Genomic DNA, 14439 nt, shown 5'->3' on the forward strand with positions numbered 1-14439 from the left:
GAAGTTGTAAATAAACTGTAATAACGCTAGGACATGGAAATTTTTTATGTGCAATGGGACGCTGAGCATTCCACCGTGCCCGAAAGGGTTAGGCGGACTCTCATGTAGAGAAAAACGGATAATAGGAGATTTCCAGACAGCCGAGGACCGCATCCGGTTCCGGTCGGGAGTCTGCAGCCTCCGTTGATACTGCGGGAGGTTCGCGTAATGGTTGGTCTGCCCTTGAAAGCGGGCCGATCGGTTGGAAGCGCGGGTTTCCTTGGCCGATCTGTGCCACAAGCCTGAAACTAGGCCTGTGAAGTGACGTCGACCGATTATGAATCGCGTCTGCAGGAATGAAGCAAATAGGCCGGTGACTTTCACCGTGTTCCACGACGACGGCATGGCTCTTGCGGAGGTGGAGGTGTGTGTGTGTTGTATGTGTGCATGCGGAGAACGAGGAACGAGGATAGAGAAGGGGGGGTTCGGCTGGTTGGTCTGCCACTCGAAACCACAGACGAGAACCGAGCGTGGCGAACGGCGGCCACCAGCTTCTTCTCTCTCTATTCGATCTGAAAAATTCCGTTCGATATACGAAAAAAAAAAACACAAGGATACTCGGCACGCCGCGTGTTCACGGATTCATCGCCGATTTATCGACTCTTTCGCCGACTCGCTTTACACCCTCCTGGATCGCAAATGACACCCGAGTCCGCATCTATCGGGACGATTCATTGCCGCGGTACTTTGTGAAATGCTTGGAACCGACTTACTATGACTTTTATCAGGAACGAACACCGCCGGGGGTTCTTGTGCTCTTTTGTCCTTTACGGTGTCCTGGTAGCAGCTTGGATAAACCCGGTCATTAAATCTGGTGAGTTTTTTCACTGACATTCCTTTTTCTAAAAACCCCACATGCTTCGGGGTGCATGCAACTCGATCGTTAATCGACACGATTTTCGGTCGTTATAATTACGCCTCGCGTTGGATAAGGTTGAAAAAATATTCACCCTGGGCGATTTTCGTGTTTCACTTTTCACAAACACGTTTTTCTCGCATTTGTTACTAATCGTCGTGTTGTTTGGGTGTATTAGCGATCCTCGATCGATGCTCGGATCGATGTTATTCACTTCAAAAAATCAGTGACAGTTATGGTCACTGCGCTTGGCTCGATCCACGTGGTAACTGTTGTCGCGATATCTACCGTTAATCTGTGTAATATCGGTACCGGAGATCGATGATCGATCATTAGGTACTCCCGGTATTCGTACGAGTACAATAACAGAATCCAGACTGATTATTCGAAACTCTTCAAACGAATATCTACCTTCACTTTTATGAATGGAATTCTTTCTCCGGCTCACCGTTTACTTTAACTTGGTGCAGAAATTGCTCGGTTCACCGGAGTTGATCGTGATTCGATAGAATCGTCAATTACGACACGGTGTTACCCCAGAGACAAAGGACACCTTTGAAATGAAAAAATTAGGAATTGGTCTCAACAACTTGCGGATACTTCCAAAAATAATCAACAAGTTTCGATTCGGGAACTGAAATATCGGCACCAGCTCGCGATCAGGTCACGCATTTACGTTAAATACTCTGCATCTGTGATACAAATATGTATTAAGAATTGCGAAATATATAATATAGAGTTGAAAAACTAAAACGTCGAAAATAGAATCTGCATTTTCTGGCTTCAAGCATAAAATCAAATAAGGAATAAACAAAAAATATTTATTTGCATATCAATTTAGGTCCTACTGATATACTGCAAAAATTCACTTGGCGATAAAAATCCGAGCGTGCAAATTCACGGGGTAGTGCACGAGCAGTGTCTAACTATAACTATACGGCATCCAGTGTAAGGTACAAAGGATCTATCGAACCGGATTTCGATAGTTTACAATGAAGGATTGTTAACGTCGTTATTGCCCTGCATATTGCACAGTTTGCACGTAGGTGCCGACCGATCGTTACCGGTTTCGTATTTTTTACCCGCGTGTTGCTGCCGTGAATATCGATAGCTACGACTAACTATTCATGCACGGCAGTTAAGAACCCGCAGTTTTATACTCCACAGAGATTATAATCGATTTTTTCCATATCGTATACCCTCATCGTCGATTATTTGTTATTTTTATGTATACAATTTCAAGCATTTATCGTAAATGAAATTAGGTGAGAACAGGATTATCGAGGAATCAAGAAATTGAATAATTTATTTTGAAATAAATTTTCACAACTGTAATTACGTGTTACACAAACACGGATAGTCTGTAAATTTTGTATCGAAATTGCCGTTTGTAGTTTCCACGCAGTGATTGTAAATATCCGAGCACCTATCTGTAATTACCGTTATATTACCAAAGCTGCAATCTTTTGTCTAAGACTTTTAATAATATACACGTCTGTTTTACTTATAACACTGTGTTAGAGAATCGGCGAGTGACATGGCTGAGTGTACAAAACGATTTCATCATTCGTTGCAGTAAGGAGAAATTAGTCATTGTTAATATCGTAATTACGCTATATATCCTGCACATTTCGCACGGTGAGAAAACCGTCGCAGGATTATATCTCCTAACTATTTGAGAAGCGCATAAAACGGGAGGGGGAAAAAAAAAACTGGAAAAAATACGAGAAGCAAGTGCAAATGAAAGGGTAATTCAAAAAACAAACCGAAAACAAAGACAAAAAAAAAAAACACCAATCCGAGTGAATTACGATCGTAACGCTAAATTACCATTTGTAGGTACTAAAATTCCGAAAAATAAAAGTAGAAAATTCTTACGTGTCTTAATTGAGCATTCGGTACTGTTATACAATTCTTCGGGCATTACGCCCAGCGCAATTCGTATGCATTGCATGATGATGCCTTATTTTCTACGAAATGTTTTGACATTCCAGCGCACATATTTCAACAAGTTTCGGTTTTCACGTCTAGGCTTTCAATCTTCCCGCTGTATGTCATATAACTATACAATACAAGACTGTAATATGTAACTTCTTATTAGGTTACACGATATCATATGCTTACTCGTTAATTATTGCGTATGATATTATACGCAATGAGAACAAAAAATATTAATTAGCTGAATAATTTCTTATAAGGAAGAAATGCAAATCACTATTATTATTGTTGTTGTTGTTGTTGTTGTTGTTGTTATTAAACGCATACCGATAAAGATGATTAATACAAGGTGATATCATTCAGGTATGCAGAAATGTTTTATTATTTATTTTGGAAATTTTTAGATATCGTCAGATACAATCACACTGAAAAACAGAGGTACGATGGCTGGTACAACAATTTGGCACATCCGGAGTGGGGATCAGTTGGTGAGTGAATTGAAAAAAGTGTATCAAGTGAAATGTTCCGAGTACTGTTTTATCAGGTGTACAATTTTCGAATTATTGATTATAACGTGCCGAAACTCGTTTTGGACGTTACTATAAAAAATGATTGAATAACAGGTTCGTTCGCCTTTTACATTCGTTGGTTATTAAACTTTTTCGATTATAATGCGGTAATTAATTGGTGACCCGAAAAATCAGCCGTTCAACTATGGTAAAATATTATATTTGTAATCGGTAATAACTTTGCGTCGTGTATGTATAAATCCACGGACCTCTGATATGTACAGTTATACGCGGAAGTCAGAAAGAAAAATAAAAAACGAGATTAAAGAACCAAAAAAAAAAGAAAAAACGAATTCATTACGCATGTAGACTCTCGCGATCCTCGGCGAAAACGGTATAATGTAATGTTCTCAAAACTCCGTTATACGTCGAATGCGCCATGTGCACGAATTTCACGATATCTGAATAACGATCGGGATGAAAGTCGAAAGGTGTATAATATTAGACATAATATATATATATAGGTAGGATGAGGAAGTGCATAATAAGAAAAAGTCTGCGTGTATAAAATTTATAACGAGCCGGGAAGATTAAATTATTGAAAATATTAATTTTCTCCGGATTTTTAAATCTCAACAATTTTACGTAATTTATTTCCAGCAACGTGTGTATAATTCGAATTCGTAAGTCGAATGCAACGTATCTTATATAAACGTTGCACATTTTCTGCAGACAGCAGACTCATTCGCAAGGCACCGGCCGCTTATTCGGACGGAGTTTACATGATGGCTGGACAAGATCGACCTTCATCGCGAAAACTGAGCGATCTTTTCATGCAAGGTGACGACGGGATACCATCGGTCAAAAACAAAACCGCCTTGTTCGCCTTCTTTGGTTCGTATACAAATATATGCTAGATATGATTATATGCTAAACGCTATCATTTACAGGAATAGGTTGCATAGTTGGACGTTATATATGCGTGTGCGTACATATTAGGGTGGTTTTTTTAACTGGTTTTTTTCCCACGCACCCGTCGAAAAGTTAATTTTTAGCCTGAAACGAAGCCTCGTGAAACCGGAACTCGGTAGCAAAATTCTAAAGGGCGACTCATCAGGTTCGAATTTTTCAAACACTCTAACCGAAATATCTGGAAAACTATACAAGTTGAGAAGCTGTGTTTGTTTTTATTTTGTAGATAATCAAATTTTCTATAACGGAAGTCGTGACCACCTAGTGATATTATTTGTATCAGCTTAGAAGACGGGTGAAATAAAAATTTACAAAGTAATAAGTATCTTCATTCGTTTATTCAAAGCACTCGACTTTAAACCTTCGTATCGAATACAAGATGAATATTTAGGTCTATGGTAGTCTCGACTTTTTTTTCATTACACAAAATTTGATTATCTACAAAATAAAACCAAATACAACTTCCAACTTGTACAGTTTTCGAGATATTTCGTTTAGAGTTTTGCTACCGAGTTCCGGTTTTGCGAGGATTCGTTTCAGACCAAAAACTAACTTTCCGAAGGGTACGTAGGAATAAAAAAAAAGTTAAAAAAAAAATCACTCTAATATATGTACACAAGTTATAGATTTGAATCGATTTGATATCTCTGCTAATGTAATATGTTTACCTTGTCAGAATATCCGTGTATCGAAAAAACAAACAGGATCAACCAAGTGTCATACGTTTATAAAAATGGTAATCCGTTCCAAACTTGCGTCACAATAACTCTCGCCTTTTCGTAATACACATATTAGGTACATGGACAATATCGTGCAATGCGTATGCGCGCGCGCGTGTGTGTGTGTGTGTGTGTGTGTGTGTAGATGCTTACCTAAACGACAAGTAGGTACACAACTGTGCACATTTACCTTATACCTTTTATTACCTCAAGCCGCAGTCTGTGGTTACCCGGTTCTCAATGCCACTGATCTTGAACTCCCGAACAGAGTGGTGGTACAGGCTTGATTCGTTCGAGACAGTTGGTCTATACGAAAACCGCATCACATTGTCTTATTTCCCGCGAACAGAAGACGGGGTAGGACAGAAAAGAAGAAAGGGAAAACGAGAACAAAAAAACAAAACAACATAAGTAAAAAAAAAAAAAGAAAAAAGTCATCGTTGTCCTTGGAACAGATTTTTCACTAAGTAATTCATGCCTCGGTGTATCGAATCACGTCTGACCGTAAATGCTGCTTTACATACGTACGAAAGTAATGATCGTTCGTTGCAACGCACGTGCAATGACATACGTACATTCATACATGGAAACCCTAATGGCGGTTGACGTTTTAGGGCAGCTCGTTACTGCGGAGATAATAATGGCCAGCGAAAGTGGGTGTCCGATAGAGTTTCATCGCATTGATGTAGAGAAGTGCGACAAGGTATTCGACAAGGACTGCCAGGGCAACAAGTACATTCCCTTTCAAAGGGCCGATTATGACAGAGAGACCGGACACAGTCCCAACAGCCCCAGGGAACAGGTACGACATCCCTATTGAACGTACGAATTTATGGTTCCTCGTTAGGGAACTGACAAGGAAGGTAATCCAAGCTCGATATCGCCTCTTGACATGTCTTACTTTGGTTTCACCTCATTAGAGTGTTTAATGGCAGATAAAAAAAAAATACGTGTGGGTTAGTTTTTAGTCCACTGTAACATGGTAAAAAAAAAATCAAATCGTAGATAAGGACCTGGGATACCTTCCTTGTGAGAGTTCATCTTATCGAACAAGAGAGTGGAAGGGAGTTTGAGGGTTGATAAGCGAGTGGAAAATAGCTGTGAATACGCGAGGTTTCAGATCAACAAAGTGACCAGCTGGATCGACGGGAGCTTTATTTACTCGGGCAGCGAGGCTTGGACCAACACCATGAGGTCCTTCAAAAACGGGAGCTTCCTCATGGAGCCGAAGAAGCAATTTCCGGTTCGGAACACCATGCGGGCACCGCTGTTCAATCACGCGGTACCGAACGTGATGAGGATGCTTAATCCGGAGCGGCTTTATCGTGAGTATAAATTTCGATTTCGTTTAATCGTTGATTCGAGTAATTGCCGGAGTAAAAAATTCAGCCTCAATTGTGAAATGGTCTTCTTGAATGAGTGGACCACAACGATCTCGATGAACGCGCACCGAATGAGCCATGAAAGAACCTGTCTCACGTACTTGATTATTATACTTGGATAAGAGAATTATATCCTGGTTGGATTTAATCGAGATAATAATTCGCGCGGTTCCATGGCTTGATAAATGAGGTGGGCTTCCAGACAACAAGGCGAACCGGATGTAGTTTTGTGGATAATGTCTGCGTGTGGAAAATAAATTGCGGCAAATTTATGCCGACCCTTTTATTTTTTACACAGTGCTCGGAGATCCGAGGACGAATCAAAACCCCCCGCTCCTGGCGTTTGGAATCTTGTTCTATCAGTGGCACAACGTAATAGCGGCTCGGGTCCAAAAACAGAACCCGGATATGTCGGATGAGGAGGTTTTTCAAAGGGCACGAAGAGTCGTAGTCGGGACGCTTCAGGTGAGCAAAGCCCAATATTCCCCCAGGCTGTTAGAAATTAGTCTGACGACAAAAGGGGGAAAAACCGACTTCTCAGAGGCCAATGAGTTCTTTCAACTTCTCTTACGATGCCGCTTTTTTGACCACGTGCCCGTAATCATTCATTTTGTTAAGTGGTAATTGCCACCCAATTAACTTCATCAACGTCATCCTCTTCGCAGAACATCATAGTCTACGAATACTTGCCGAATCTCTTGGAAGAAGAGCTGAAGCCTTATTCCGGATACAAGCCTGACCTTCATCCCGGTATTAGTCACGTTTTTCAAAGCGCTGCATTCCGCTACGGACACAGCCTTGTACCACCTGGAATTTACCGTCGGGATGAATCGTGCAATTTTCGAAAGACCAGCATGGGTCGACCCGCCATGAGACTTTGCTCAACTTGGTGGGACTCGAACGTAAGTAGATTCTCCTTGTACAGGTGTGTCTGAAAAAGTTATTCGACTACCGACGTTGCATCGACGATAACGTATTTCACTCGTTTCCGATCAGGAAGTACTGGCGAACAGTACGATCGAGGAACTCCTTATGGGAATGGCTTCCCAGCTGGCGGAGAAGGAGGACAGCCTGCTCTGCTCCGACGTGAGGAACAGTCTCTTTGGTCCGATGGAATTTTCCCGTCGGGATTTGGGAGCGCTGAACATAATGCGAGGCAGAGACAATGGTCTTCCGGACTACAACACGGCAAGGGCGCACTTCAAGCTACCAAGGAGGAAGATCTGGAACGAGATAAACCCGGCGCTGTTCAACAAGAACCCAGAGCTGCTCAGGTCCCTGATGGAAATCTATTCCAACAACCTGGAAAATATCGACGTCTACGTCGGTGGGATGCTCGAGTCGAGCGACGGGCCTGGAGAACTCTTCAAGGCTGTGATTAAGGACCAGTTCACACGTTTGCGGGACGCTGATCGCTTCTGGTTCGAGAACCTCGACAACGGGTTAGTTGTACCTAAATTGCCGTAGAATGGAACTGTTGGTTAATCGCAGTGGATCGATTCGACGTCCGAACTGCGATTCATCACGCCCGCTGTTAACCCTTTGATTCATACCGAGACGCTCAGTCTCTCACCTTTTTTTTTGCAGCTTTTTATTTACTAAACTATAATTTTTTGGTAACCCCGCCGAGTTTTTTGGTTCCACATGGTCCTTGAAATATTGTGCCTGTGCCTGAAAAAAAATATATATATAATACGAAATTCTTACTTGTCCAGAAAAAAAAAGCATTTTCTGATAAGCTACCATGAAAATCCGAATGCCAATTTTGGCACAAGCTTATGATAAGCAAAAAATTTTTCTTCTTACTGTTTTTGTTTGTCCACCATATTGAACCCGCCATTTTGAATTTTTTAATTTCGAGTTCGGATTCGTAATCAGCGACCCCAACAGAACATGCATGAAAAATTTCAAGAGTATCGTATATAAGGAAAAATGTATGTGAAAGGATTAACCGTTCGTCAAACGTGTCCTTTCAGGATATTCACCAAGAGTGAAATTGAAGAGATTAGGAGAGTGAAATTCTGGGATATCGTTGTAAACACAACGTCGATACCGCCGGAGGCTGTGCAGAGGAGATTGTTCACCTGGATGGAAAACGACCCCTGCCCTCAACCCTTTCAACTGAATTCATCGATTCTCGAGTCGTGCATGCCTCTGCAGAGATACGATTACTTCGAGGTATAAAGCGCGATCCGCACTGCGGATTACCGATCTTTGAGGTTATATCGACGATGAAATTGTTTGCTAATTGGTTTTTCCCAATAAATTTTTTCAGGGCAGCGAACTCGTCTACATATACGCTTGCGTTTTTCTCGGATTTATTCCGATACTTTGCGCAGGGGTTGGATACGGGCTTGTTAAATTACAGAACAGGCGAAGACGCCGACTGAAGATTCTTCAGGAGGAAATACAGAAGCGTAGCGACGGCAGAATTTGCGTGGATAAAATGGTGGTGAGAGAATGGTTGCACGCCAATCACCGGAGGCTTGTTAAAGTTAAATTTGGACCCGAAGCAGCCCTCCACGTGGTGAACAGAAAAGGGGAGAAGCTCCGGACCTTCAATTTCAACAATCTAAACTCCATCACGATCGAGGAATCACAGGTAATTAATTATGTATGTACAAAAATGGTGATTAATTTTTTTCATAACTTTACGATCGTTGATATAATGAAGAAGTTTCTTCCCATTCAGGAGGGACTTCTTGATCTAGGCCGATTGCGGTTAGTTATATCACACATGTTACCTGTTTTAAATATCCTCGAAATCGTCGCAGGACGATCGGTAATTTATTATGATAATAATTTTAATTTCTTTAGGAGAGCGAGAACAGCCATCGTAAGCCGTTGGTATTGCTGCGAATACCCCGTGACTACGATCTCGTCCTTGAACTGGATTCCTTAAGCTCGCGTAGAAAGTTCATTGCGAAATTAGAGTCATTTTTAACGTCGCACAACAAACACTTTACGCTGATGCGTACCAACCGTGATATAATGCTTGCCAAAGCGGAAACTAAAGAACGACGTCAGAAGAAATTGGAACAGGTGAGCTGGTATTCGGTTGCGAAACTTGTGAAATTTCTTCGCCGACAACTAACGATCCATGTTTTCGACAGTTCTTCAGGGAGGCCTACGCTTTGACCTTTGGTCTTAGACCTGGTGAAAAACGTCGCCGATCAGAGGACAGCGACAGCGGAGAAGTTGTTACGGTGATGAGGACGTCGCTTTCAAAGAGCGAGTTTGCCAGCGCTTTGGGCATGCGGCCGGATGCTGTGTTCGTGCAAAAGATGTTCAACATCGTGGACAAAGACAGCGATGGAAGAATTTCGTTTCAGGTAAGAGCATTTCAATCCTGCGGAGAGGTATAACACGGTGTCCAGTGGTCCTGGAAATCTCCTTGAATTTTGCTTGTCCTTCAAAAGTCCTTGAAACTATCCTTGAATTTTTTTGTGTCCTAGACGTATTCTTTTTTTTATGTCTTTGAATGTTCTGGAAATGTCCTTGAATTTGTTGCGGATTTTTTACTGGACACCATGTTACAGTAACGATCGATATCCTCCTTCATCGCGTAATCAGGGTTACCACAGTGTCTTGACTTTCTCCGTCCGTTGCTGCAGGAATTTTTGGACACGGTGCTGCTCTTTTCACGCGGCAAAACCGAGGACAAACTTCGGATAATATTCGACATGTGCGACAACGATAGCAACGGCGTTATCGACAAGGGAGAACTGTCGGAGATGCTTCGTTCCCTCGTTGAAATCGCCCGGACAACCAGCCTTAGCGACGATCACGTGACCGAACTGATCGACGGGATGTTCCAGGTGACAAAATTCGAAGATCATCATTCCTCATGACGAGACTCGATCAATTCACTCCCGGCACACATGACAGAGAATTTTTGAAACAGGACGCGGGCCTCGAGCGGAAGGACTACCTGACTTACAATGACTTCAAGCTCATGATGAAGGAGTACAAGGGCGACTTCGTGGCGATCGGACTGGACTGCAAGGGGGCGAAGCAGAACTTTCTTGACACCTCGACGAACGTGGCGAGGATGACGAGCTTCCACATAGACCAGCTTCCCCCGGAGGCTACGAAGAGTTGGGCGCGAAAACAGTGGGACGGGATATCGACGTTCCTCGAGGAGAATCGTCAGAACATATTTTATCTGTTCATATTCTACGTGATCACGATCGCTCTGTTCGTGGAGAGATTCATCCGTGAGTTTCGAAAAAACTGGACTTGAAGTTGACATGCAGTACACTTCATGCTTACGAATGTCCTCTGAAATGCCAAGTATAAGGCAATTCGACTAAACAACTCGTTGTCACCTTATTCCAGTTACCACTAGAAAGTCAAGTAAAAAGTTTTCGATGTTATTCAGACAAATAATTGTTTATGTGAGCGCATTCATGTGCCGAATGAACGTCAACATCTGGTGACAGTTAGGCTGACTAATCGCTATCTCATACTTTTCGCCAGCTGACCATTAGACCACGTAATTAGCCAACTTTCAAATTATTGCCTTTTTGTCTTAACTACTCACAGTCAACTGAAAACCTCATAATAGTTGACGTGGGGTGTTGCCTTTACCATGACATTTCAGAGGACATTCGCGCACTCTTAGTCAACTTACAGTCAACAATAGGCTCATAATATGCCTATTCCCAGTCGACTCGAAATAGTTGACTGAGAATTTCTGTCGATATCAAGTCAACTGACAGCCAACAATGTGCTACCTGAAGTTGTCAATATGTAGATTTGACCCGCGTGTTTTCAGATTATTCCTTCATGGCTGAGCACACGGATCTGAGGCACATAATGGGCGTCGGGATAGCGATAACCAGAGGATCCGCCGCTGCGTTGTCGTTCTGCTACAGTCTTCTCCTGCTTACGATGTCTCGTAACCTCCTGACGAAGCTGAAGGAGTTCTCCATCCAGCAGTACATTCCGCTCGATTCTCACATCCAGTTTCACAAGATTGCTGCCTGCACCGCACTCTTTTTCTCCGTGCTTCACACCGTCGGTCACATTGTCAATTTCTACCACGTCTCCACCCAACCGATCGGCAACCTTCGATGTCTCACCCGAGAAGTCAGCTTTTCCAGCGATGCGCGTCCCACTATCACCTTCTGGCTATTCCAGACAGTAACAGGTACGCGAGACCGGAAATGATGGTGTTTAATTGTTGAAATGAGGTTGAAAGATCCATCCAATCCTGCGATGCATTGTACTCAATTCCCATTCTCAACGCGCAGGTCTAACCGGGATACTTTTGTTCGTTGTCATGACGATCATATTCGTCTTCGCTCATCCAACGATACGGCAAAAAGCCTACAAGTTCTTCTGGTCCACTCACAGCCTCTATGTTCTGCTCTACGCGTTGTGCCTTGTCCATGGATTGGCCAGACTAACCGGAGCACCACGATTCTGGATCTTCTTCATCGGTCCGGCGATCATCTACGCTCTGGACAAGGTCAGTTTCGTCACCAGAGAGTAAAAGAATTTTGCACATATTTAACTCCAATGAAGATGTGACTCACGTGCTTCCACCAATCCTCCATCAGGTGGTCAGCCTGCGCACCAAGTACATGGCCTTGGACATAATCGAGACAGAGTTACTGCCGTCCGATGTTATAAAGATAAAATTCTATCGACCGCCGAACCTGAAGTACCTCTCCGGCCAGTGGGTACGTCTCTCCTGCACGGCGTTCAGGACCAACGAGTTTCACTCGTTCACGCTGACGTCAGCACCGCACGAGAACTTCTTGTCGTGTCATATCAAGGCCCAGGGTCCTTGGACATGGAAGTTGCGTAACTACTTTGACCCTTGCAATTTCAACCCCGAGGACGAACACCCCAAGATAAGGATCGAGGGACCGTTTGGGGGCGGGAATCAAGACTGGTACAAATTCGAAGTCGCCGTTATGGTCGGCGGTGGCATCGGGGTCACTCCGTACGCCTCGATGCTCAACGATCTCGTCTTCGGTACCTCGACTAATAGGTACTCAGGAGTAGCTTGCAAGAAGGTGAGTGATGAAGGTCATGTCCAATTTTCGGTCATGAGACCTTTTCGTCAAAAGACGTTATTGTTGCGCAGAATTGTCATATTCGGTTCCTTTTTCTTATACGCCAGGTATACTTCTTGTGGATCTGTCCTTCTCACAAACACTTCGAGTGGTTCATCGACGTTCTACGCGACGTCGAAAGGAAGGATGTTACCGATGTTTTAGAAATACACATATTTATTACACAGTTCTTTCACAAGTTCGATTTACGCACAACTATGCTGGTCAGTATATCATTGTTATATGATGCGCGAATGGCGTTTACGGAAATTTCAGGAACTTCGAAACCTCATCCCATTTTTATTTTTTGTTTCAGTATATATGCGAAAATCATTTTCAAAGGTTGTCGAAGACCAGTATATTCACCGGATTGAAGGCCATTAATCATTTCGGCAGGCCGGATATGACGTCGTTCCTAAAATTCGTTCAAAAGAAACACAGCTACGTGAGTATAATATCCGAGAAATATTTTTTCATTCAGTATCGAATGAAACTTCGCGGTCTAGCTTCTTTTTCTTCTTCTAATTCTTCGTAGACCAGCAAATCAGCATGAAAGGCAGTTCTTTTTAGTGTGAATCCGGAAACTTGATCTAAGGGTAATTCGACGACGCTGAATCGAATGATTATAATAATTTTGCAATCAACCCTCCAGATCATTATAAAAAAAGGTTAAACCGTTTAATTCGGAACCTAACAACTTTATCGAAGCATGTGTCAAACAAGAGTTGTCGAGGACAAAAACGTATTTCAGCGTCATCGAATTACCCTTAGATCAAGTTTTCGGATTCATACATAACAAGTACTAACTTTAGTTTTCTTTCTTCGCCTATCGAATTTCATAATACATACTCGATTTATCGTAACAGCCTGTAACTTCCTGTAACATCTGAACAGCATCTGGCATATCAATGGTTCCGATAAATATTACTTCGCATCAAATGTCGCGCTGTTTCGGAGAGTTGATGAAGTTTTAATCGGAGATCCCTGCATTTCCCGGGAATTAAATTTTGCATTTAATACGCACCTGGTACAGTGCCAACCAGATGTTTACGGTCTATCAAAAGGCTTTCCACGTTTGAACAACATGTAAACCGTCTAATTTTGGTACATGAATATTCTATTGACCGAGCTGAAGATATTTTTAACCAGTTTATAAACGTCCAACTTTACAGTGCAGCATCAAAGATCGGCGCATTTCGCTTAGTTATTTTTGATCCCAATTCTAAACGCTTTCTTTGTTTTCTTTCAAATTTCATGCAGGTGAGTAAAATCGGGGTCTTCAGCTGCGGTCCTCGTCCTTTAACGAAAAGCGTGATGCTGGGTTGCGACGAGGTGAACAAGGGGCGACGTTTACCGTACTTTATACATCACTTTGAAAATTTTGGCTAGAAAATTACGTAGTGACAATTCGAGGCCGACTTTCAGACCGAGTTACCGTTTCGGTATCTATACTATATAGCTATAATTATATGTACACTGTGTACAAGCTCTCGCATTCGCCGGTGTAAATATAAACGAATATTCGCGAATAATGAGCATTGAGATACAACGCATTACACAGCTTGTATAATTGCGTATAGGCGAGTTTTTACAACTGCAGATTTATAAACAAATCGCCTTAATGTATACACAGCTGGTTTACATGCATTGATGCATATGTACATACGTGTACAGTACAGTGAGATATAATCGTATAGACAAATGCTCCTCGTGATTGAAAATGATAAATTAAATAAGAAAAAAAACAAAAATTGTATTATATATTTATGTATCGTATTGTGTAGAAATTTATTTGTACGTTATATATGTAATATTATTATACCTCTAGGTCAGTAATAAGTTATTCATTGATAATGTCTTCTGTTATATACCGTAATAATTGACCTAAATTCCTCTCCGTCATTTATTCCTATCGTGCCTGTCACAATATAAAATAAAACGCGAAATCTTAAATCATAT

At 42.1% G+C, this 14439-nt stretch overlaps 1 protein-coding gene across 4 annotated transcripts; it reads left to right on the plus strand.

Moving 5' to 3' along the window:
- The first annotated feature begins 512 nt into the window (after positions 1 to 512).
- On the plus strand, positions 513 to 14438 carry Duox (dual oxidase). 4 transcript variants are annotated; one of them, XM_046610459.2, is made up of 20 exons: positions 513 to 853; positions 3238 to 3321; positions 4075 to 4236; positions 5648 to 5835; positions 6154 to 6358; positions 6714 to 6880; positions 7081 to 7317; positions 7412 to 7857; positions 8392 to 8593; positions 8691 to 9029; positions 9233 to 9457; positions 9529 to 9747; positions 10030 to 10233; positions 10320 to 10632; positions 11193 to 11567; positions 11671 to 11888; positions 11980 to 12441; positions 12549 to 12704; positions 12797 to 12925; positions 13741 to 14438. In XM_046610459.2, exons 1-20 carry the CDS (start codon positions 754 to 756, stop codon positions 13867 to 13869), a joined length of 4560 nt encoding a protein of 1519 aa, XP_046466415.1. In that variant the 5' UTR covers positions 513 to 753; the 3' UTR covers positions 13870 to 14438. The 4 variants fall into 4 exon arrangements, with proteins under 4 accessions (XP_046466415.1, XP_046466416.1, XP_046466417.1 ...); XM_046610460.2 differs by having other exon boundaries at positions 8691 to 9017; XM_046610461.1 differs by lacking the exons at positions 513 to 853; positions 3238 to 3321 and having other exon boundaries at positions 4098 to 4236; positions 5653 to 5835.
- Position 14439: the final 1 nt, after the last annotated feature.

This window comes from Neodiprion pinetum, chromosome 2 (genome assembly GCF_021155775.2).
Source record: "Neodiprion pinetum isolate iyNeoPine1 chromosome 2, iyNeoPine1.2, whole genome shotgun sequence".
Lineage (NCBI taxonomy): Eukaryota > Metazoa > Arthropoda > Insecta > Hymenoptera > Diprionidae > Neodiprion > Neodiprion pinetum.